At 37.3% G+C, this 26,241-nt stretch overlaps 1 protein-coding gene across 1 annotated transcript in view; it reads left to right on the top strand.

Annotated features, from left to right (window-relative positions):
- Positions 1–898: 898 nt before the first annotated feature.
- LOC128502227 (uncharacterized) overlaps positions 899–26,241 on the top strand; it is a 33,791-nt gene continuing 8,448 nt past the window's right edge. Inside the window, exons 1-12 of the mRNA XM_053471984.1 lie at positions 899–1,123; positions 7,722–7,815; positions 13,271–13,403; positions 15,043–15,125; positions 15,432–15,502; positions 16,094–16,282; positions 16,868–16,965; positions 17,404–17,507; positions 18,393–18,493; positions 20,153–20,264; positions 20,771–20,885; positions 21,758–25,714. Of these exons, the coding sequence (XP_053327959.1) occupies positions 1,055–1,123; positions 7,722–7,815; positions 13,271–13,403; positions 15,043–15,125; positions 15,432–15,502; positions 16,094–16,282; positions 16,868–16,965; positions 17,404–17,507; positions 18,393–18,493; positions 20,153–20,264; positions 20,771–20,885; positions 21,758–25,714 (5,126 nt within the window). The 5' untranslated portion in view covers positions 899–1,054. The remainder of the gene's footprint in view (positions 1,124–7,721; positions 7,816–13,270; positions 13,404–15,042; positions 15,126–15,431; positions 15,503–16,093; positions 16,283–16,867; positions 16,966–17,403; positions 17,508–18,392; positions 18,494–20,152; positions 20,265–20,770; positions 20,886–21,757; positions 25,715–26,241) is intronic.

Genomic DNA, 26,241 nt, shown 5'->3' on the forward strand with positions numbered 1-26,241 from the left:
TATTCTTTTTAATACATTTAAAAATCAAAACGTTACAGAAAACACATAAAATATAAGTGTAAAATGTATATGAATGCATGTAAAAATTAAATTGAAGCTTCCCCATAAGAATGGATTGAATTATTTAAGGTCCAAAATGAATGTTTATTCTAATATAATGAAATCCAAATACTGTACACAGCTTTACCTTTACTAATATTGTATAGAAACCAGAATTGACATGAACCCAGTAATTGTTTGGATGAAACAGTATTGCTATATGTAAAGGAAATTATTGCCACTGTAATTATTGCCACTGTAAAGGAAATTATTATTTGATCACATCTATTAGGATTTACTAATGATAATGATTTTTTAATAAATCTACTTTTCTAGTTTAGTGAAACATGGCAAGCAAATGTGTTAGCCGAACTTTTGCCAAAGAAAAGAGGGGATATTTTTATTCCTTGTGCAATGAAAGTTTACATTTTTAATGGCATTCGAAGTGTAAGTTCATTGTGTTTTTTTTAATAATATAATTCCAGGGTGGGATGACAATTTCAAACGTTGTGTACAGATACAGAGGCCTTTGCGTGAAGCAAAGTAAATGTTTCAACATTTCATTAAATCATATCTTATCCTTGGTTACATTTCAAATCTCAGCAGCCTGAACCTCAGTGCATTAGGAAACGTCTTATTTTCACCCGGCGCTTATACATGCAGTGTCGCTGCTCATTCAAGCGTGACACATGTCAAAGGACTTAGGTGTGTCATTGTAGGTGCAGGGGAGGGGAGATAACAAGGTGCCTTTTTAAGACCATACAGTGAATCAGTAACATCTCTCGGTTTCCCTGTACACAACAACAATCGCGAGCAGGGCTCATTTGCAAGGAAAACCTCACTGCCTTCTCCAGGTACCCTCGCAGGGGGCCAGCCGCTTCCTACACCTGAGACTGTGGAAATCTGATACTCCTGACATGTGATTTTCCCTGAGTGTAGGAAGGAAGTCTTTTTTTTTTATTATTATTTTTGGATTTATTTATGATTTTCCGAAATATTTTGAAATTAAGGTAGAATGCCTTCATTTACACACCAGCTGAAGGTCCTTCTCTGGAAGAACTGCTTAAACGCTTACAGGCAACCGGTAAGTTGAAATTATAAATGTTAAATACAGGTGCAAGCAAGTGGAATAGTTATGAGCATGTAAGATATATGTTTTTTGCGTGTTTTTGTGTCTTAAAGGAAACTGAATGATAGATAGATAGATAGATAGATAGATAGATAGATAGATAGATAGATAGATAGATAGATAGATAGATAGATAGATAGATAGTGAGGTAGATAGATAGATAGATAGATAGTGAGGTAGATAGATAGATAGATAGATAGATAGATAGATAGATAGATAGTGAGGTAGATAGATAGATAGATAGATAGATGATAGATAGATAGACTGATAGATAGATAGACAGACAGACAGAGTGATTGATAGATAGATAGATAGATGATAGATAGATAGATAGATAGATAGATAGATAGATAGACAAACTGAGTGATAGATAGACAGACAGAGTGATTGATGGATAGATCGATAGACAGACAGACTGACAGATGATAGATAGATAGACAGGCAGAGTGATAGATAGATAGATAGATAGATAGATAGACCGTCAGACAGATACATAGAAGGTCTTGTCTTTATCATTTCACCAGACCATGAAAATATTTTATACTAAGTAGTCCTTGTGAATCATGTTTCAACATCTTTCCGAATAGGAAAATTGGTTTAGGATAAAAATGTTTTGCGGGCTCTCCTCATAATTTAATGTCTTTGTGGCCAAGTGTTTTCCATATTCTAAGGCTTTTTGTCATTCTTACCATATGTTTGTTCAACTATGATTTTCCTTTTTCGTGTTTAGTGTAACAAGCAGATTATATATTGTTTTTTTCCAGGACAAGCAGGACTAGAACAATATACATACATATCACACAATGCAAATACACACACACACACACACACACACACACACACATTTATATATATATATATATATAACAACAATTAAAAACACAGATTTATGTAATTTTACTTTAGATATATGGCACTGCTGAAAAAAGACAATTTATGTTCAGTAAAATCTACGCATGCATAGTTTTTGGCAAATCACAAGAGACAAGTTTTTTTTTATTCTTTATTTAGTTGTAAGGGTTATATTTTGAGGCCTTATGTACCATTCTTTATAAACTTTTTTTTTGTTGTTACATTTTATTTTTGCTCTCAGTACATCATGACTAGATATCCTTAGTATCGTTATAGACCTCATGCATTTTTCTTGTAACTATAATTTTTTTTTTTTATTTTATCCAGTTTCTTTATTAAATATTTTTTTTTTGAAAAAGGCAAAACTGGTTCTTGCGAATCTGTGATGTCAATGTAGCTAACCACACAGGGCTCATCTGACGTGTGGTGACAGCACCAGGAAGGAAATTCAAATGCTGTATGTGTATCTGCCGGCATACCTGGGAACTCTCCAGGTTTGGCATGGAGACTTTGTGAGAAAGGCTGCTTTTCCAGTTCTGTGAGTGGCTACCAGTAAATTCTGGGCCGGGGGAGCAGCATTCTGAAACGACCACTCCCTGCCCATTTCCCCCTTAAACAGCAATGTGTCCCACAATGTAAGCGGATAGATTGGATCTGACACACCGGAAAAAGGGTCTGGCGGGCGCTGGCCAACAGCCCCACACACTCACTCACGCTATGTGAGCACAAAAATGTAGCATGAGGCTGCACATATGCCACCATCAGTTTCACTTGCCAGCGGCTGCTGGCTTTAAAGTGTCAAGGCTTCTTCGTCACTGCCTGTCCGGCCATGCACGATAGAGGGAACATACTATTATGCTTACATGTTTAGATGCTAAAGTAAATATTATCATCATTTACTATGGCTAGTTCGGTCTTAGTACTAAAAAAAAAGTACCTGAAAATAATACTTTACAGTGTTGTCTAGTCCCCATTTAAGCCTAATCAAAAAATAGACCATTCTTTATTAGTCTTTATGGAAAAACAGAAACTATAGGGGTAATTCATGTGTAAAAGTTTCCTATAAAAAGGATGAATTTTTACATGTGAAAACTGTGGTGGAGAACGCAAAGGTTTAATCTGGGATATGGTCCTATAACACAAGGTTATTCTGTATATACAAATATTATATTATTATGATATAAAAAAATGAACTGCTTGATAGACAAAGTGAACTTGTGTTAATGCGATGCTGATACATAATAATATATTTTTTAATGCCATTGAGTTTACACACTTACGCTACACACACAGCATAAAACACTTTTGCCGTCAAAGATTTTGACAATAGGTTCAGTTTGCCAATGGTTGGTAGCTAAATAGAACAGCCTCCCAGCAGAAATGGTATAGGATAATATAGTATGGAAATTCAAACATGCATGGGATAGGAAAAAAGCTACCCTGAAGACAAGAGCAAGGACTGATTAAGATGACTAGATGGGCCGAATTGTTGTTATCTGCCATCGAATTCTATGTTTCCATTATTATGTGTTAATAACACAGAAGCAAAAGGTGTTTCAGTGTTATTAGGAAGAAAGTTATCTAACGTAGCTATCCGTTATACTTTTTTTTTTCTTACGGTTAATATGCCTGGGTTATCTTTTTGATGGAAGATTAGTCTTAGGGCGTAATTAGAAGCTGAATTTATAATTTAGAATAATTACAGTTAGTACAAAAGGGTTGTCTTATTATAGCAAATCCACTTAACACTGTTTTATATACCGGTAATGTGAATAATGGTTTAGTTATGGTCATCAAGAGACCAGTTGATATGAAAAATCATTCTTTTTTTATATATGAAATATTTCATTTAATTGTTAGATGAGTTCCCCCACTTGGTTCTGTTAGCACCTATTTGGAAAATATCTGGAAAGTTCTTTCTGTGTCTGTTTAAGGAAAGGTTATGTTGTTTATATATTGTTGTTTTGGGTAATTATGCAAATACTGTCACTTTGTCATTTCAACATTTCACATATGTGAAATACCATCTACAACAATCCCTTTAAACTTGGAAACCTTTGCAGAAATATAAAGTCCCTGGCAAACAAAAAACCAGAGCAGTCCACTTATTCTTAAGGAGCCTTTTTTAAAAAAAAAATTATTTAAGTACTACTACTTACCCCCTAATGCAGCAAGAGCCATCTCATGTACCCCATAAAAGCATAATAGAGGCAATTCCTTAGCTGGGCTCAAAACAGACAGATGTACATAGAATTTATTTTAAATATACCTGCTTGCATACAATGGATGCTCACAGAAACAGAAAATTAGCCCTTCACACCCTACGTCATAGCCATACCTGGGAACTTCTGTTCTCCGACTACCCGGAGACTTCCCTTGCGGGCCGTGGCCAGGACTGTCCATTGACGTCAGCGGAGCGGTCCCGTGACATCGGTGGGAGGTCCCGCTGACGCCAGGGGAGTTCCTGCTGACATCAGTGGGAGTTCCCGCTAATGTCGGGGGTGTTCCCACTGACGTTGGGGGCCGTTCCCGCAGCAGAGTTCTCCGAAGGGTCTAGAGAGACCCCCTTGGAAATGTGTTTACTTTTTAATGGGCATCGCCATCTTGCGGGAGGCCAAATTTTTTCCAATGGCGCAGTCAAACTGCATCCTGGGGTGGGTTTTTGCTATTGCAGATACCTCAGTAGTGGCATTGTTAAACCCCTCCTAAGGTCTTTTAAAGCAGATTGCATATGAAGCACATGGATGCTCCAGGGAGGGGGCAAATGCCAAAAGGTACTGCAGGGACCCCCCTGTAGTAGCTTTTAGTGTTGCTGAATGCCTCAACATCGAGATATTACAGCAACACCAATCTTGTGAAAAAAACGATCTTTGATCTGTTTTTCTGTGACGTGCCTGCCACGTCATTGGTCGTTAACAATGTTTAAATAACCTACTTGTTCATGTTTGCTGGGTTTTTTTTCCACTACCATTAAGTTAACGCCTATGTTACACACACACAGCATAAAACACTTTTGCCTTCAGGGATTTTGACAATAGATTCAGGTTGCCAGTGACGTTCCTTCCTTATTGTTTTGCTTTAGAGAGAGGGTGGTAGATAAATGGGACATCCTTCCATCAGAAATGGTAGAGGCTAATACAGTGAGGGAATCTAAACATGCATTGGATAGGCATAGAGTTATCCTGAATCTAAGACAAGACCAAGGACTGAGTCTCTATACCAGAAAAAAATGGACAGACTAGATCAACAACAATGGTTTTTATCTGCCGTCAAATTTGACGTTTCTATTATTAAGCAGCTGTCAATAACACAGGAGGAAATGGCTTTGCAATGTTATTATGAAAAATAATGATTCATTGTGTCTATATGTTGTAAATAAAATACGCCTGGGTTATCTTTTTGATGGAGGATTAGTCCTTAGGTGTAATTAGAAGCTATATTTGTAATTTAAAATAATTACACAAAAGCATTATTTAATTGGAATAAATCCACTTAACACTGTTTTATATTATATTAATTATGGTTTAGTTATGAGCAAGAAGAGACCCGTTGATACGAGATCATTATTTTTTTTATATAGGAAATATTTTATTTAATTGTATTTAATGATTTTTCCCACTTCGTTCTGTTATCACCTTTTTGTAAAATATCTGCATACTTGCAATGGTTAAAGTTAAAGTCCTATGTCATGTTTCTTTATGTGCCTGTTTAAATGAAAGTATCTAAAGTATCTTTATGTATTTTATTAATAATGCAAATACTGTAATTGTGATTTCAACATTTCAGTGTGAGATACCATCTACAAAAATCCCTTTAGACTTTGCACAAATCAAGATCGCTGAAAAACTTTGAAACTCCTCGTACCTCTAATATGGATTATAAACATATTAAATATAAAGTACTGGGCCAACAAAAAAACAAAGCAGTCCACTTATTCTTAAGTAGCCCTTTATAGTAATATGTATTGGGCTGTCACTGAGTCTTGTTTCGGGTAATGACGCAAATACGGAAACTTTGTCATTTCAACCTTTCAATTTTAAAATACCAGCTACAAGTTCCTCATTGTTGAGATAAGCTCCTGATTGTTACCTAGTTGTTACCAGATCCAGAAATACATCCATTCTGGTCTCTACTAATTGAGACATAAATGTGTTATTTCAGTAAGTTCAGAAACTTGCTGCCCTTACTGGAACTAGTTGTTCCACAATTCAGATCTCCCATGATTAAAATGTCAGCCAGATTATCAGTTTGCAATAAAATCTGATCTTCCTCATCAATGCTAATGTCTGGTGGCTTGTAGATACACCTACAAGTAATGTGGGACCCTTTGAATGTCTATGCTAATCCCACCTATAGTGGCTCCACGTTAGTACCAGCATCATCTTCTGTAATACTGGGTTTTTATTTAGGGTTTAAAAATGTAAACAAATCCCTTCTCTTTTCTATTTACTCTGTCCTTACATTGACTTATCCACATGATATTATCTACAATCAACTTATCCTCACCCAGGCTGTCCCTTACCTTCCGTCTCACTCGACTTTGGTTAACCTTGTATGCTATCACTTTTAACGTTACTGTTCATTTTGTATTGTCCTTTATTCTGATACCATTATTGCACTCTATACATGTAATGCAATCAACCTTTATTAAAAATTATTTATATAGTTATATATATGCATATTATTTTATATAATTTTATGTTTTTTAATACATAGTCTGCTGGCTCTATGCATAGCTGCCGATTCCAATTCCCGCGACAGGGGAAGTATTTTTGTGGTTGGCACCATATATATTTTTGTACAATATATATGGTTGACATTGTAAGAGTAAAATATTTCACTGATAAATCCAGCTAGAGCCTGATAAAACCAGGTGACATCCGTCATGACACAGTAAAATCTAATAATACTCTGGCTCACCAAACAACTACACTTTTAAAGACTGGGCTGACTCTTTTTGCATGATTGCATGTCCTCCGAGCCTTGGCGTGTTTCTATGTGAAGAATTCTGCAGATCCATTTGTTACTTTGCCTCGACCACTAACCTTTGTAACCTTTCTAACAGTAGGGTATCCCTTAAATGATTACATGCAACACCACTGATTGTATTGCAGAGTTCTTAATCTTTCTATCCTCCAAATCAAGTATTTGATATACTGTATATAACAAGCACTACAGCGAATATTGTTTTGGCATATATATATACATTGGTGTATATATGAAATTATACAAGACGGTGCTCCACTGCCCTCATAGGACCTACCGCTACAGCCACCATTCTCTCTAGTGAGATATAATGTCATATATTTGTGCTCTGACTCAGGAAGATATGCACTGCTTGGTATAACCCCTATGAAGCTTATGTTGGCTAAGCCAAGCCACCATAGAGTAAAATTGGTGTTGAGGAGAATCTCTGTGCAACGGGTCCATTGAGCAGTAGTGAACTGAGGAGCCTGATCTCCCAGTAGGGCAGTCTGGCCCACAACAGAAAAGGTTGCCTTCCCAAGCCTGCCTCCCTAGGTCCTCAACACTCGTGAATGCCTATTGTGCCACTCATGTAGAGAGTTGCTAAAGTAACTGATATAAACAGCCTGATCTGTCAGCACTGAGAAGAGAGACACTAATTAAATGACTATGTGTAATATAATGTTTGACATTTTCCGTGTATTTGCGTGGCTAATCAAGTATTTCTTAATTCCAGATTTGGTCGGTGGTTTTAATTCTGTGGCCTGTTTTCATATTCATAATACTGGCTATCACTCGCACAAGATTCCCTCCACAAATGATGTCAAACTGTAAGTATTACCACAAAAAATATTAGAATTTAACTGAAATATAATCCACCTAGCATCCAAACAATTAGGGAGCAGAGGAAGTCTATCAAAGGGGGCAGGGAATGGAAATACCCCAAGGCTGTGCTGATCTGATTTTCTTCTTGATATTAATTTTATTTCCACATTGATACCTAGGGTTACAGGGTCTTTAGGCAGAATTAACACTTTCATTGGATTCTATCTGTAGACCGTTATTAGATGTTCCATGCAGATCCTATTGGTTAATGTATATTGGACAGGGATTGATAAGTGTTGTGCATGCTATCTTCCAAATAAGTTATGTAAGGTTTTACTGACTGTCCATTGATAAATATGAATAGATTTTTCTCTGTGACCTCACCGATTCCTGTTATAAAACAAAACCACCATTTTAAAACCATAGTATACTTAAAATGGGATGGCTGGTAAGGGGTATGCTGGAGATGTCAGTGGTTGTGGTTGTGGTGGTGGGAATACTACAGACAAGAAGAGAATTTCTATGACATCAAGTCTCAGGATTGACTCTGAGAACACAGTCCCACATTAGTGGGCAGCTTTTGCAGAACTTCTTTAGAAACAGTAATTATTATTATGTTGTATGTTGGAAAGGGGCTGCTGGATAATTTATGTATGTAGGGGTGACGGGGGGATGCAGGATAGTGTTGCATGGAAAACACTCAAAAGGAAAGAGTTGAGAAAGAGGGAGAGGTGAAAATGCGAGAGAAGAAAGAGAAAAACATGAAATGTAGATGGAAACAAACTGGAATAAAAGAAGAAAGAAAGGTAGGAGGCACAGAGGAAACAAAAAGAATAAGAGATAGAGAGATACACAAAGATAAGCAGTAGAAGGAGATGCGAGAGGTACAAATAAAAACAAAGATAGAGAGAGGAGGGAGAGAGAGAGAGAGAAGAAACAGGAGAAAAGAAGGATGGAAAGAGATATAATGGAAGAGAAAGAAGAAAGCAAGTGCAAAGAGAGGGAGAGAGCAACAAATGCCATATCACTTTTTATCCTGTCCTTCCCCACCACTTACAGTTTCCTGACAAAGTACATGCGTCTGGTTTTGCTCAGCTATTGATTGTTATTTTCACTGTTATCTTTGTAGCCTAGACTTTTTTTTTTGCACCTTAATGCTCTCTTTTTTGGTATACCAGCAACCAACAAGGTGAACACCGTGAGCCACAGGATGTAAAGGCAAAAAGTTATTTTGCAAACATCAAAACAATAATGTTAATGTTCCCCAAGGGACTTTATTTTGATAAAGCACCGACTCACAAAAAGTAGCCTCCTTTCTTAAGCAGAATGGCAACTTCAACAGCTGAATCTCTCTGTAGGCCTTCTGTTGAAATTGCATATCTAGCTAAATATTCGAGTTTCTAGTTAACCCAGAGTTATACAGTTCACCAAATCACGTCTCCTAAGGCTAGTGTCACATTTCAAGAGGTCTTCAACAAGAGCCTTCTGTGATTTTTTTTAATGCACACACGTTTACCAGCACCTATAGTGAAAATCTATTCGAAATAATCCATAAGTCTTTCAGTCAGAAATCCACATTGGGATTCAGGGTAATGAAAGATCATAGATGGAAAGTCAAAACACAAGTAGTAATAAAATGAGCAGAACATTTACACCTTATACAACAATCCTTTTTGGCTTTATACTTTTAATTTTTTAATTTGGCAATGTTGTATTTTGTTCTGCATTTACCAGCCATCTCCATTCACCCGTAACCATTAAAAGAGCTTGAATACACAGTAGTAAAATTAATGAATTGAAGGTCTGATTTGACTGAGCACTCCCAGGGCACCCAACTAACAAAGTCAACAAGGAGTAGAGTTACAGCAGCTGGAGTTAGAATAGCCTGGGAATTGCACCAAGATTTTTGCCCATTAATTTGTTTGACAAGTTATCTTATGCAAGCAACAGACATACAACATATAATTAGGACACGCGTTTAAAGTGTGTCCTAATTATTAAGGGAGAGGCCGGTGACCATCACCTGATATTTAACATTAGATAGATATTCATTCACAAGGCCTATGCTTATGTGTTTCACGATTGTTAAGTTCATTGAGGTTATAGAGGGCATACCTGGGAACATTCCAAATGAGCCGGTTCTTTCAAATATTAACCAGTTAAGCCTATCACAAATATTCTACTGTAGTTTGTCATATACAATTGTGAAAGAACACTGTGATGGAGACCCGTACTGGGACTGAGTAGCTCTGCCATAGAGATCTTCCTTGCCGCTGAAAGCTCAATTGCTCAAGGGATTAACCCTTCATATTAACAAGCACTAGCCAAGACTTAGTATTTGGCTAAAACAGAACTCAGTTTATTGAAGACAGCACAGATATTCATACACAACACATGATAGGAGTATAATCCTATCAATACAGTTCTATGGCTAGCAATGCCCACCCGACAAAGAGTCCCTATTTCCGAGTGTTCCTGAGGGAGCAGCATCAATCCCGGGGCACCAATGGAGAGCTTGGTGATCCGCCGTCAGGACCCTGAGTGACAGAGTCAGAAACTTCCTCAGGAAAAGAGTTCCATAGCTGCGGCTGCGTAAACCCCGGCCCTAAAGATGGGTAATAAAATCAGGGTTCCCAAATGAGCTCCCTCTCCGTAACCACCACCGAGTGTTGCCCACCACAAGCTTAATGTAACCTCAAAAGAGCGACGTGGTGGGACAAAGGGTGTCCGTACCTGTTCCAATTGTCCGCGGACATCGCCATGGTTCCTAGCTGCCACACAGTTCCATGAATTTGTGGCTAGGTCCCGTTCAGGCGCATCGAGCGTTTCCTGGCTTGTAGAGCCCCCATTACCGGCTAGTTCATGGGAGTCTGCTTACGGCAGACCAGACAGAGTTTCCCATTCCCCTTGTGCCCCCCAAGGAGTCTCCCCAGGAATCCAACAGGGCCCTGCAGACATTTCTGCAGACATTTCAAGCTTCCAGAAAAGGGAGACAAATAAATTGAGATAGATGGATTTGGGTCTCAAAGAGGAAATGCCCGTCATAAAGAAAGACTCTTGAGGAATCTGCAGTTATAGATGTATATGTAGCACCAATTATCAGTCAGTACAGGGCAATGTATTGAACATAGCGGTGCATGAAAAAAGTTCCCCCTGATGTCCCCACTACCAATACTAATTGTACCTGAGAGGAGCTACTGGCACAAACATCCCTATTATATATGATTCCATAGCCCAGTACTTCCCAATAGCAGGACATGCACAAGGAAGAAAGAAGGACTATGGCAGCTGTTAAGGGGACCTAAGGGACAGTCATTAATTAAGCCTGGCCTAAAGACAGCTGATTCTTTGACTATAGAGAGTTTTGGATTAAGAGCAGGATATTTTCTCAGCAATCAGAGTTAGAATTTAAAAAATATATAATAAATACCATTACATACGTTATGGCAGGTAAAGGTGATGGAAAACCCTTTCACTTAAAATTAAGGAGGTAGTAGAAGAATTATTAAACACTCATCTACAGACACCAGACAAGCCAGAAGGCTTGTTTTTTCCCTCAGAAATCTCATGGTGCTGCCACAACACAAGGGATTCTGGGTAGGCACATGCAAATAAGGTCAACAATGATCAACCTTTTGCCTCTAGATCCACTTTATAGACGGAACCCTTGAAAGTAATTGTCCGCTGTACAAGACAGCCTTTAGACAAAACTCGGTGAGCAGCCTTGTGTTTACCCACAGGGTCATGTAACCTCGCGTTACGTGACCCTACTACATTTGGGGCGGCTCCAAGTGCCACTCATCATGGGGGTGCCGCATACAGGGGAAGGCTGGCCCCAGGCTGATCCAAAATTGTTCAAAAGGGCTGATGCAACATAGACCACCCCTCTGAAAACAATTTTGGACTGGCCTAGGACCAGCACGTCCCTGTGTGGCGCCCCCTGTAAAGTGCGGCCCTAGACCTGTCAAGGGAAGAAAGGGAGACGGATGGAACTTGAGCGGTTTGGGCATTTACAGGTACACATACATATGTAGCACCAACATCTCTTCTCACAGGTTTGATTTAGTAGGACTAGTAAAGTACATAAACACCCACTCAGTATATTGGCTACTGAATATGTTATTGTCCAAAACTGAAGTATAGAGGTGAAAGTGTGTGCCTTCTATCTGCCAATGTGATCAGGAAACAGGAAAAGATAATCAAGTATTTTGCCAAGTCCTGCTGCTGTAAAACATAAAAGCCGAAGCTAACTTTATATAGAGATAAAAACATATCAAAGGACAGACCTTTAGTCACGCTGCACTACCTGCCTGGCTGCATTGTGCCAACTGTAAAGTTTGGTGGAGGAGGGATAATGGTGTGCGGCTGTTTTTCAGGGATTGGGCTAGGCCCCTTACTTCCAGTGAAGGAAAATCGTAATGCTTCAGCATACCAAGACATTTTGGACAATGCTATGCTTTCTGGGAAGCTCAGTTTCAGGAAGGCCCCAATGCACAAAGCAAGGTCCATAAAGACATTTGGTGTGGAAAAGCTTGACTGGCCTGCACAGATCCCTGATTGCGAGCCAGGCCTTCTCGTCTAACATCAGGGTCTGACCTTGCAAATGCTCTACTGGATGAATGGGCAAAAATTCAAACAGAAACACTACAAAATCTTGTAGAAAGCCTTCCCAGAAGAGTGGAACCTGTTAAAGCTGCAAAGGGGGGACCAACTTCATATTAATGTCTATGTATTTATAAAGGTCCCTGTTGGTGTAATGGCCAGGTGTCCCAATACATTTGTCCATATAGTTTATGTTTCACTAGTGTGGCACAGTTTTTAAAGTATTTTTTTTTTAAGTCTAAATCCACCCACCACAATCTATTTGACATATAATATAAATTCATATAGTTTTAGGGATCCTTTTTTTATTTAATGCTGTCCGTGAAATTTTCTGCAATAGGTATATGGCTTTTGTACCAATTCTCATGTAAACAGACAAAATTAACAGCGAAAAGATAAGAGATGGAAATAATTGAGCCAACTCAGCCCCTGCTCACAGTATTCAACTCTTGAAGAACATGTACAAACCAGATGTTGGTCTCAAGCTTAATTTGAGCCAGTGCTATCTTGCACAAATACAATGATACTCAGGCATTCTCGGGGGCCAGCCGGCCGGCTAGATGTATGGCTTTCTGCCACGTACACATTAATGCTACTCCCAGCTAAAACGATACCCATTGACATTCCCAGGAGTAACAAGTTAGCTTCTCTAACAATGGTCAGAGATAAAATACAACTTTGTAGGTGGTGACACTCATTATCATTGTACCCTTCTCTGATTGGCATGCATATTATGAATTTGTAAGATGAACATTACTTTTTGCTATAAGGTAGATCTGTTCAGGTCTCTTGTTGTGGAGTATCAGCTGGTATTCATGTCAACAGGCAGCTTAATGAATGTGCATTTCTCAATTACAGGTTATCTGGCTCCCCGAAGCCTACAGAGCGCTGGACTAATACCGTTCCTGCAAACTGTTCTTTGCAATTCAGACACAACATGTTCAAACAGTAGCTACACTGAATTCCCATTCACTCCAAGATCACCAAACAGGTGCTGTCTGAAATAAACTTTGTTGGATATTCAGTATTTTGTTTTTTAATTGATCAGTCAATACACCCCCAATTCTCATTTTTGATAACACACTTATACCTGCCCTTTGGGTCTTCTCTTTCCGGTTGTTCAATTTGTACTGTTTTTAAATATGTGGAACATGTTTTAAAACAAGCATAGACATCAGGTAAAAGTAGGAGGGATAAATCCTATTGCGCATATTTAGCTTCATAGCAGGCAGGTTGGCTAGAAGTACTTTAAATGGTGTGTACAGAGCAGTACATAAGGACAAGAGGGTCATCCCCAAAGCATTCCACAGTGGTGTAAAGTAGATCAACCTTATAAAGGGGAGGGAGGGCATGGTAAAATAAGATCAAAATGCATGCACTGGAAATCACTCCGGGGAGTGTAACAAAGGACCTACTAGCACCAGTGCTTTGAGTAAAAAGTAGGAATATGTATTAACAAGTGCCCCTCACTGTAGCTCTTAAGGTGAACACCGCAAAGTAGCTCTCTCAGAAAAAGTTAATATTTGAAGAGTCTCAGTCTTTAGCCATGCTAATACAGAGGGAATGAAAAAGAAGCAGTGGTATGGCGAGGGGTACCGGGAGGTGGGAGTGCATTCTCACGCTCTAGCTGCTAAATCTTGTTCCAGTGTACACATCTATAGGGATGGATTATAAGGCTGTAAAATCCTTTCATTTGAAATGCCCGTGTATATATGAACAGCTGCATAGTCTCATAGGATCTCTTTTGTTTTCAAGTATTAAACTAGATTATACAGTTGTTCAGTTTCATGTTTTTTGTGATGGAAATCTTAATTCCCTTATGGAACATATACTTATAACTTCTGTAATACAATTGAGTAAGCAAATAATCATTATAAGGCCCTTCAGAGTAAAAGTGGCTTTACGATTTAATAACATGTTTAAAAACCCAGGTGAGAATATACATAAAAAACTATTTTAGGTGTCCATGTTCATTGAAAATCAAAATTGCCTTAACGGAAACCTCCATTTTAATACCTACACAGAGATCTCAAAGTAGTTTCCACTTTATAGGGATTTTTATGTTTAATACAAATTATTTATCACAGTTACATGTATTTAGAGAACCGGAACCTACAAAAATAACATATTGGCCAAGGGAAGCACAAAAAGGCAAAAAAAGAACAAACAACCCCTTACAAAAAAAATACTGCAGTTTTTCTGAAGTAATACTGCAGTTTTTTGGACATGAAAAAACTGCAATACTGCACTTTTACTGCAGTATTACTGCACATTTACTACAGTTTAACTGCATTTGTACTTCACTGTACTGCAGTATTACTGCAGTTATTTTTGTACGGAAGTACAAATGCAATAAAGCTGCAGTACATTGAAGTACAACTGTAGGTTTGCAATATAAAAAAAAGTGCAGTAAATGTGAAGTAATACTGCAGTAAAAGTGCAGTATTGCAGTTTTTTCATGTCCAAAAAACTGCAGTATTACTTCAGAAAAAATGGCAGTAATTTTTCGTAAAGGACACTATTAAAAAAAATGGTCCTTTACAGTAGAGACTACTAATTCAATTTTGTAATACCTGGAATGACATTATTACATATCACACATCTTTCAAATAAATCTTATTTATTTTTAGGAAAAAAAGATATTCGGTTGATACTGGAGGAGGGAGGAGCAACTTTCTGGGAGAAAATGTTACTGGTGATTCCGCATCTATGTGTATGTTACTTGACTTGGTTCTAACTTTTGCCAAATGTCTCTCAAATGTCTTGTATGTCGATATAGCCAAATGTTCCTCTGCATTTAACACAGACGTGAGATCATCAACTAAATTATTGGTCTCGAATCAGCAAATTGTACAGTAAAAGTTTGTTCGGGTGAAATGTGCACTCCAGGAAACACGTTTCCACTTGTGACCACAGTTACTGAAATATTTAATTCGTATTTTCTATTTGAAACCTTTTATATGCATAATATGCAAAAAAAAGATGTATTGGGAGAAAATATTCTGTTTCTTTCACTCAGGGATCGAGTCAGTGGTTGTGAACACGTCATATACAACTGAATCACTTGCAAAAGATATCACTGTATGGAAGGTAAATATACCACACATTATGGTTTTAAAAGATGGGGTTTTTTTTTGTTGTAAAACCTTCTGTAAGTGAAAGACTTAAGAGCTACAGGATAAGCAGGTGTGCCATTCTCAGCGGAGAAATGATGGCAGTCCGATTGCCAATGATGTATAGATCAAGCTGAAGCTGAATGTCACCCTGTTGATACCATTCTGTTGTGAAAGTTGCACCATTGTGGCAGATACTTAACTCAGCTTACCTAATCATTCTTTTGATACTAAATGATGGAACAAATACAGTAACTATTATATTGCGTGTTTGCGGATGTACCTGTCATGTATTGTCAGAACTCTGTATCAGTTTCAGCAGCTTTGTTTGAGGTCGAAACCATATCCAGTGATCTATCAGATAATTGACGCTTCTTAAGAGCATAAGCCCATTGAAATATGATATACTCATTTACTTTGAGGGTATCGTAGGAGATATTTTTTAAATTCATTAATCCAGGAAATAATATTTATATATTATGCTGCTTGTCTACGTTTAATGTGATAACTCTGAAAATAAATGAACAAACTTTGTGCTGTGGAAATGTATTCTCATTTTTATTTCCAGACAGCGATCAAGCTTTTCACATCTGGAGATGTAAAAGGTGCCCTATGCCTTTTATCTAACAGTTCAACAATAACGCAGCAATCCATGCCCTCCGGCACCGACCTCCAGCTTCTGAAAAGCAACTTTGATAACTTCTGCAAATCTAATATGACAATGGTGGATTTTGTAGCGCAGGCGCTACTGCCACAGGTAATGAAGTGTTATCACGTGTAAGGACCATACATGGGAAATTTCCAGGGTAGGCTACCCTGAGCTCTCCCTTTTCTAGGGGATTGGCTATGTAAGGAGGAAGGACTAGCCTCACATGGAGGCTAATGCCAGACAGCCTTTAGTGAGTGGGGAAGGGTAGATAAGTCAGTGGAGGCCAAATATTGCTCACCTTCCAAAAGAAAGAAGAAACTGACCCAGAGACACAGGGAAGCAGGCCTTCACCCAGAGACTCCTGATTAATTCATAAGTGTGGTAAGGAACCAAAAGCAACATGCTGTACCTGGTGACTTTATTGTGTCTCAAGCTTAGCCTTGTCCATATTGGCATAATCACATTTCATTTTGCTTGCTGTGCTCTGTACAGTGGAGAGCTTTTGTCACATTTAACCTACAATAAAAAATAAAAAGTCATTGGATAACAATGGCGAAGTAAAATATGGATACAACTTTCCAAAGACTTATAGCGTTTGGTAAATGTTTTTTTGCTTAAATCAGCCCCCTTGTTTCCTGGAACTGCTAGATACATAGAATTTCAGAAACATTTTTTATTGTATTTTCCTTAAAGGCTATTTCCGCAATCAGTAATGCAACAACAAAGATAGAAACAATTCAAAGTAATACCGCCCTGTGGGACTTCCTCTTGATGCTCCCAGAATGGAACAGGTAAGATTTCAATAAAATTAACATAAAAAAGTGAAATAAAACATTTAACGTACTGCTACTAAGCAAAGTGCAAATGGTAAGTACAAAGAAAGATGTATATTTCTCTTTCCTTATTGATGCCAGGTTATTGCCCATTGTAAAAAAAGACTAGCTCAATCCAGGAATATCGTGACGATATAATGTGACGACAGCAAAAAGATTGCTCATTATTTATCGGTAGAAACTTGAGTTTTTGAGAATCGCAGTGTAACCATTATTCTTAGAGCTTTCCCTAGACAAAAAAAAGCTATAGTATGTCTAAACGTATTATTCGAATTGTTTCACAAAGCTTTAAACATATCTAAAAAGACAAAGTACTTGTGTCCCAACTAATGATGATGTTTCCAGATTGAATTCCAGGTTTGAATTGATTTCTTTTTATTATTATTTTTTTTCCAGTGATTATTTCAATGCAGAACTTGCTATGAACATTTCCACAGGGACCGCAGGATTGCCTGATGTACATCCCTGCATCAATTTCATCTTGACAATTGAAAGACAAGGTAGAAATAGATAGAATTTCTTTTATAATACAGAATATATCCGTCATGTTATACAATATAGTATTTCCCATTCTCAAAGCAATATTCCTTCCCTGGCATTGTCCAGGACAATACATGTATCGCTCTGATTACCTTCAGTCATGTAAAATAGAAAGGACACTCTCTTTGAATGCTATGGTTTTACATATCAGGACATAATTACAATGATCTGTTCCTTATTTTATTTTCGTATATGGAACCGTCAATTATGTTTAGCCTCTTGAATGGCAGAAATATCCGTGCTGCTTTCCAATGTATTTGCACATCCCTATTTCACTAATTATGATGCTGTAATTATGGAAATATGCTGTAATGTTGTAAGTTGGGAACCAGTGCATATATCCTTAGTTAAAACATTTAACGCCATAAGAGTGTCAGTCCACACATCACAACCGATAGGTATTTCTGGGAGCTCCAAAAAGGGACAGTACTTGGTTCTTTTAAGGGAGAGAAGGTGAACACCAGTAGGTCATAGAGACACTGTCTTCTTCACGGCTTTCCATCCTCCACTAAACAGTGATTAGTAACCAGTTTTTACAATAAATTAAAGTAAGATCTTGGCTTAGGTATATAGCCAAGCCTGTCCTATATAAAAGCACTGAGCCTTTTGGAAAGGTATTCTTGCAACACAGAAAATTAACATTAAAAAAATGTCCAGAGACGCAATACTATCAGAGAAAGACATTTTATCACATATTTTAATACAGACAAGTAAACAAAGTGTTTTGTACCCAACCTAACACATGTTTGCATTTTTCTTAGTGATATTAATCTAGCCCTGTTTTATGTCATTGATCATGCTTATATCATACTTGTGTCAAATCTACAATTGCTTTTGCTTTGCAGTGCAGAATGGCACATACAGTACGGTTTTATCTGGACTCTTGAAGACACTGATAAGCCAAGACCCAGACAATGAGCTGAAAGCCTGTATTTCTTTGTATCAGGTGAGCGACGCAGGAGGGGTAACTGGAAGACTAGTTTGCTTATGGTGCTAGAAAAACAAAAGGAGATATTAGCGGGCCTTACATCACTACGGTTGTTTCCGTCTTTAAAAATGTAAATAATACATTAAGAATTTCCGACAAATTTGACACTTTTTTTTTCTTAAATAATGATCATGTAGGGTTATTATCGAACATAAATGATTTTATTCCACCACAAGAATAACCTGAATTCAACATAATTACTGTTTTAAAATAAAGCACAAAAAGATACATATCCACCTCACTCGTCATGGTTTTCTGAACCAATTATAAAATAATTAAGATATATTTAAAGATATTCAAAATAAATATATTAGGAGGTGATTCAAATGTCAGACATGATTATATTCTCTACAACAAACAGGTAACTTTATTACAAATCTTTCATTGATATTACATTTCAATGTAGTTTTTGCTCAAACCCATAACATGAATTTTCATTAGACAAAGTGGCTTACCCATCCTTACTTTGATTAATAATAAAAAACAAAGTTATTGCGCCAACAGACCTTACCCAACACTTAATAACACACACGGCGGTCTTTCTTCTAGTCTTAATACCATGTGTTTACAGCCTTAATTACGAATAAACCCTTTCCCAAGGAGATTTAATTTAATGCACACATTCCTCCAGTTTAGCTTTTAATTGGACCCTTGCTTAGACGGTACTAATTAATGGATGTGTTGGAATATTAGAACAAAGGTAGAATAAAAATGAGATAGCTGTGTCTTGGGCTGCATATTAATGCAATTGCAAACAAAACTAAAAGTTTTCTAGCTTTTATGTACAGATATCAGATCAGTGAGTCTTGTAGTATACTTTACCAGTTTGTGCTCAAGTAGGTGGCCAAGGGCAACAAATGGCTTAGCCTTGCTCTGCATAGAAGAAAAACCTACATTTAAGTCTTTTGGTTCTTACAGAGGCACATGATGCTTTTCTTTTATGATGTCCTACTTAGCTGACATGCAACTTGACAAACTGGGGCCGAGGCTTGACCTAGTTTGTGCGATACTATTGGCTGATTCACCCAATTTTTTAGGAGCCAACTAAGCTCTTCTTGCAGGAGAATCTCTATTTGATTCTTTGTAATGCATATATTATTAGGGTGTTGTAACATTCAACTTTCCTGCAAAAATGTTAATTTAAACAATGTAACATATGAACACAATTTATGCCATTTCTATACACATCACTGTAACTTTTAGAGCTGTAGAACACCAACTTTCTGAGCACCTATAAACATAGGTACATCCAGGGAAGATAGAACAGAGAGATTTTGGGCCCAGAGAGGGGCTGTCCTTGCAAAAATGAGATATTTGGGTGGTATGATGTCATGAGCTCTTGTAAAAGAGAACATAGCTTAACTATTAGCTATTAGTAGCCAAACTCTTAAATGGTATGTTTTATTAGCGGAAGATGTAATTATCTTAAGTAATAGTTTAAGAGACTTGTAAAATTGGTAGGATAGACATTCAATGTTCTACTATCTCCTCTTCTGGCTATGCTATCATGAAAATTACATGAAAGCTATTTTGATAGAAACATGGCCTAACACTTACGTGAAAAGGGTAAAGTAATATTGTTACTGTTTTATGTTACCAACCATACTTGTTTCACAGTGGCTTCCATGTGAAGTTGGAACCAGTCAGTGCTGGCCAGAGGTGAAGGAAGTATTTGAAATATCCTACTGGTTGATGACATCAGTGATTAATGGAACTGGCAACAATGCTTGTGAGTTTGTTGAGACTTACCATTATATCTATTAATAGCACATTGTACAGGCGAACTTTCTTAAGAAAAGCATGTAAAAAACGCCTTGAATGTAAATTTCAACAAGATTTAGCTTGTTTCATGTTCTGAATTTTGATTACCTGCATGCTTTCTTGTCCTATGATTGAAGATGTCCTTCTTGCAGGACAATCCAACTGGGGTTGAAATGTAAAACTCCTATTATTATTATTATTTATTGTTTTATATAGCGCCATCAAATTCCGTAGTGCTGTACAATGGGTAGACAGGACATAACAAGTAGTATGTAACATAACAAATTGACTAACAGAGACAACAGGTGAGGAGGGCCCTCACCTTCTGCCAACCCTTAATGTAAAGACCCTATAGAGACACACGGCACTGCTTGTTGCTATTTTTCTTCCATTTGGGACAGGCAGTTTACATTCTGTATGATCTCTCATATTTTTCTGTATGATCTCATAGTTTTAAAATCATTCTCCATCTAGGTACATTCAATGGCACAAATGTGATCTGCAACAATACCGTTAGCTTGGAGTATTTGTTCCAGAGCGCAATGACTCTTATTAGAAATGTGAGTGAAGATACGGCTAACCTGCTTAGGTGAGAATACAATATACCTTAAGCATTTATTAATTACGTTTATTATTATTGTTGTAAACATTCTTAAGTAAGGATTAGAGATGTGGTGACAATGTGCTAACAAAAGCCTATATATTGAACTAAGTGCCCCAACATGGATTAAACATGTGACAGTTTTTAGATGAAACGGCAACAGCTTTAGTCATTTGGGGTATCAAAGCAAAAACATTTTAAGGACACATCTCTACATTAAGCCATTACTAGCAGACTAAGGAGCACATTAAGCATGTTTACATTTTCTGATAGGGCCATATATAGAGCCACAGGCAGCTGTTTAAGCCTATTCTAATTTAATTCAAGCTTCTTATAACATAATTCTGTGTTAACTGATGCTATAGATATGTTGCTAATCGGCACCATAAAATATTATATTTACTGTTTTTTTCTCAAGAGTTGTGGATCCTTAATACTAATCATTAAATTATTTAGGTTCTCAAGCAACCCCTCTAGCTTACAAGTAAAGTGCAGACTAAAATATTCATACATTACACATTTTTTTAATATATATATATATATAATGCATTAATAAATAATTTTATATTGCTGCTGTTTTTCTATGGCAACAGACAGTTTCTTGTCGCAAAGTTAGGGTTGAAGTATGAGGACAAGCAGGCTACTCCAGTTTTCTTTTGTGTAACATGATTCATGATGTATTTAAGGAAAAGAAATACTTGAAAAAAATTCCTCTCTCAGAAAGGACTGGACTAACCTTGAACTTCTCATAGACATGCTAAAATACATAGATTTTTGCTTCTTCCAAATTACGTAGCTAAGTTAACCCGAGTTACATAATTGGTTTGAACTATATGTTATTTATTTTTTCGTTCCTTTAGAATAACTCAGCGTGTATGGGTGATCCTGAAACAAAACAGAATTGATGAACTTGTCCTTCAGAATTTACAGCAGAAGATTGCTAAAGAATATCCAGGAGACACTATATTGCAAAACACTCTTACAGAGCTTGTGGACCTGCTTCTGAACATTACAGAGTCTCTTGTCATGGAGTTCTCAATGAACCCCCAATACCTTAATATTTCTTTGGGGACAGTGCAGAAACTACTGGGGCAGTTTAATGTACCTGGGAAAGTCATGGAAGGAGAATTAATGAACATTTCACAGGCCTTAAATAACATTCTGAAAACTATTGTCCAAAACATATACTACATGGACAACCTAGCTGGCTTTGTTTCCTCCTACAATGTTTCTAGCCTGACCATGACAGAACTTCAATTCCTAATCCAAACCTCGCTATCCATACATTCAGATTGGGCTGCCATCTATAATGACACCACATTTCTCAAGATTGTCTCTCTCATTAATCAACCAGAATTGCGCCACATTTTACAAGTGTTCCAAACACTTTTGAACTTGGATTCCAGTAGTACAAATGTTACAACATCACTTATTGAATCTCTCAGCCTCTTAAACCAGGTATTAAAAACGTGGAACACTTCTCACAGCTCTCTCATTACTGAAGTCTACTTAGAACAGATAACAAACTTCATCCACTCTAATATTAACTTAATGAGCAATCTTTTAAACCTGAATTTGTATATTAATGGCAGCCAACTTGCTTTTCTACAGTCTGATTCACTTCAAACATTTATTTTGGACTTCCTCACTCCATCCAATTTGCAAAATATAGGTCCTAACAAAACCAATATGACATCAGCTGTATTCAAGATTCTTTCAACATTAATTTCTCCTCAAGAGCAAGAAATCCTTCACAAGATAGAAAGTGCCACTGTTTCCCTCCTGAACTCAGTAAGCATATGTGAGAAGGAACTCAACAACTGCACAAGAACCCTACTGGAACTGCAGCTAGAGCTGATACAATTCATAATGTTAGCAATCCATCACAACAGTAGCACACAGCAAACAGTAAACTTTGACAATGCTCTCCTTCAGTTTCAGGCTCCCAGCAGCGCTCAAATTTCTGTTCTCAATGATATAGTCTCCTTGCTCGTATGCTTTCAACAGAGTCCCATTTTTTCATGTAACACACCAATAAACATCTACAAGGAGATATTAGATGTCATTGTAAATCTCACGCTGACGAGCGATCAAAACCCTTTGACTGACCCTCTGGTACTACAAAACTTTAACAACATCCAACAGGTTCTTGGATCTGTAAACCTTACCAAGCTTCTAGATCATGTGCAGAATGTAGTGAATGCTTCAGAATGTTACAGTGGAGGAGTCCAGTCATTGCAATGTAACTTGAAGATGTTTTTTGGTCTCATTAAGCTCTTCAATGAGTTACCATTTCCACAACCTCTGAATGATACCCTCACACTTCTGTTTTCCATCAATGAAGCCTGGTCAGGAGAGCTTGAGGGGGTATCAGATATTTATCAACGCTTGACTTACATGTATAATCTAACACAGCTGGCATTGCAGAATGGCTCTGTCCTACATGAAATACATGCAAGTCTTATGAACATCGTTCAAACCTTAGAAGAAGTCCAGTTAAGTTTGAATTCTACCCAAGGATCTGGAAAATTTATTGACAATCTGCTGGAAATGCTGCAGTTTAGTAATATTAATTATACATCCCCTGCTACTAGTATCACGCAAACATACCAAAAACTAGAAGATATAAAAAAACAACTTTTGGTCATCCAGTGGTATGTTCTCTATTTGAAAAATGAAACAGAGAACTTCTCTAGCTCTGGTAATATGTATGCTTTTGTGGCAATGACACAACTCATTTTAAATAATATCCTATCCAGCATGAACACCAATTCTTTCCTTCCAACAACTTCAAATGAAATTCTTTATGCACTGAATGTTTTGGAAACATTTCCTATAGTACCGTCTCTCCAAAACTTATTTAATCTTATATTAAAAAATGATGTCCAGAATCTGGAAAACATTTTCAACCATACTGTTTCTGCACTTCAAATTATATTTCAGGACGAATTTCTAAATGGAACCTATTTGCCCACCTCACTTAATGAACCTATAAGAAATGATACTGCATTTTTGTTGAGTTTATTACAATGGTATGACCCTGGAAGTCTCGCCAACCAGTCTTCCACTTTAATCTTTGTGGAGAAAATCCTTTTAGTGATGCAAAGTTTTTTAAATGACACAGCTGTAATTCAAACTTCGAACAGTAACACTTTCCAAAGTATCTATAACTTCTCCCAAGAGTTCATGGCTATCCTGTATAACGTAAAACACGTAGGAAATGTCAGTGTGGGGAATGTGGACGCAGTATACCAGCTGTTTCTGCAGATTTGGAACACAAGCCAGAATGTTATTTCCTTGGAGGAGAAATTCAAGAACATTTTATATTTAAGTATGCAATGCATATCAGAGAACATACTTTCAAGCACAAGCCAAAACTGCTCCTTCAAAGAACTCTTACTTTCCATACAATTGATGTTAAATGATTCTGGTTGCCAAGTTCCTCTGTTGGTTCCTGATGCTAAAGGTGATATGGATTTGAATACCGTCTTAGAAGGTGGCCTCATTTCTTTTTTTAATCAAAATATGACTGGATGCAGCTCAGAAGAAACTACCAGCATGAAAGAAGGGCTCGTCTGTTTCATTGAATTATTGGGGCCCATCATCACATACCTTTCTAGAACAAATATCCCCTTTGGCCTCAACATTACTTTGGTTCAACAAATGGATGCATCAATTACTATTATTTCTGAGAAGCTTGTAGAAAACAACATGACATGTACTGCAGTTGATGAACATATTATAGACAACTTAAAGAAAGTGTTCGATACTTTAGACATCATGGTGCTCCTTGTTTCCAATCAGACGCAGAATGGAATGCAATATTCTGAATTGTGGAATGAGACTGTTAACATAGTGAAGTTTTACATCTCCATGCAAGGACACGACCTTTCAAATGATAAGACATTTACCATCTTAAATGATATACTATCTCACCTATTAACAATTACATCAGATGGCACCGACCCATGGCTCAAAGTGTTAACAGTTTTGGAAACCTTGGCTAATCTGTCAACTACTCTTGACACAAGTGAGCAATTAAGCATTTTCCCCCAAATACTGAATACTGTAAACAAGGTTGCAAGTCTTGCTGACAGGGCACTGCAAGCAGCCGTTATGCTGCCAAATGTCTACTCCTCATATATTTTTAATGCAAACTCATCTGTAGCATTGTTAAATGTATTTAAACAGTGGATGTCAGCACAGAATGTAACTTCTGCCAAGAGCTGTGATCATTTTCTCCAATCCTTCCTTGCTTCTGGACAAAACGCAAACCTCACAGGTTTGGAGGGAAATGATGGGTTGTTTGGAAACATTAGTATGTGGACATGCAGTCTAATATTTAACAATGATTCCATTATTGATTGGACACAGGAACTGAAATCAATCATTGCCATTATAGTGAACGTAGAACAAGCAAATCTCACCAGGTTTGCTGAAGTGGCGCTGGAGATTATAACATCATTTAAAGACTTTATAAATGGGACCAGTAAGGATATGTTTGATAGCCTAATTGCGTCCCTGTCTGAAGCATTTAAAGAACTAGTTTCCTCAAAGAAATGGATTGTGTACCAAGCCATTCGTGACTTTGTTAATTCTTTAACGTCATTGGTAAATGAGGCCTTGATCAATGGAAGCAATAATCATATCCTAACAGCAGAGAAGGTCACTGTAGGAACAATAGAAGCTGTCAGTGTCCTACTCAAAAGCCTCAATGTCACAGGTTATGAAACTGTCTTGTCATTCACTTCTGAAATTGTCCAAGTTTATTTCAGCAGCAGAAACAGCTCATTGTCCATGGATGACATTTTCCAAAAGTAAGTTATCGTTTAAGAGTGTTTGATATATTTGAGATTGGTGTATGATGAAATAAAACGTCATAACATTATGGATGTATATCCAGAATGAATAAATATAGTTAGGTTCCACTTTCTGATTTAAAAAAGGACATTTTGAGACTTGAGGAATAAGTAGCTTATATAGTAACAAAAATGTTAGTCTGGTTTATGTTAAAGGGACAATTTAATGTTCCATTAAAGGAGAATGCATACTAAAGTACTCTGTGAGAAGCTGCAGTTCCGTTGCTGCAGCTGCCTTTACCCTCTGTAGATTGTGTAGAATCCCCCCATGCAATTGCTAAAGAAACACTAAAAAATCATATATATTGCATTAAAGAGCATATGTTGGCAGGATTGTCCCTTTAACATTTTATCATTATGATTTATAGATAAAATGTTCTAAAAGGTAGAGATATAAAGTAGAAGAAAGTTCATGGAAACCTTGGAATTCCGTGATGGTGGCAAGTGCTTTGTGGGTGCATCACATATACAAACATTAATCTAGC

Source organism: Spea bombifrons, chromosome 7, assembly GCF_027358695.1.
Source record: "Spea bombifrons isolate aSpeBom1 chromosome 7, aSpeBom1.2.pri, whole genome shotgun sequence".
Classification (NCBI taxonomy): Eukaryota; Metazoa; Chordata; class Amphibia; order Anura; family Pelobatidae; genus Spea; species Spea bombifrons.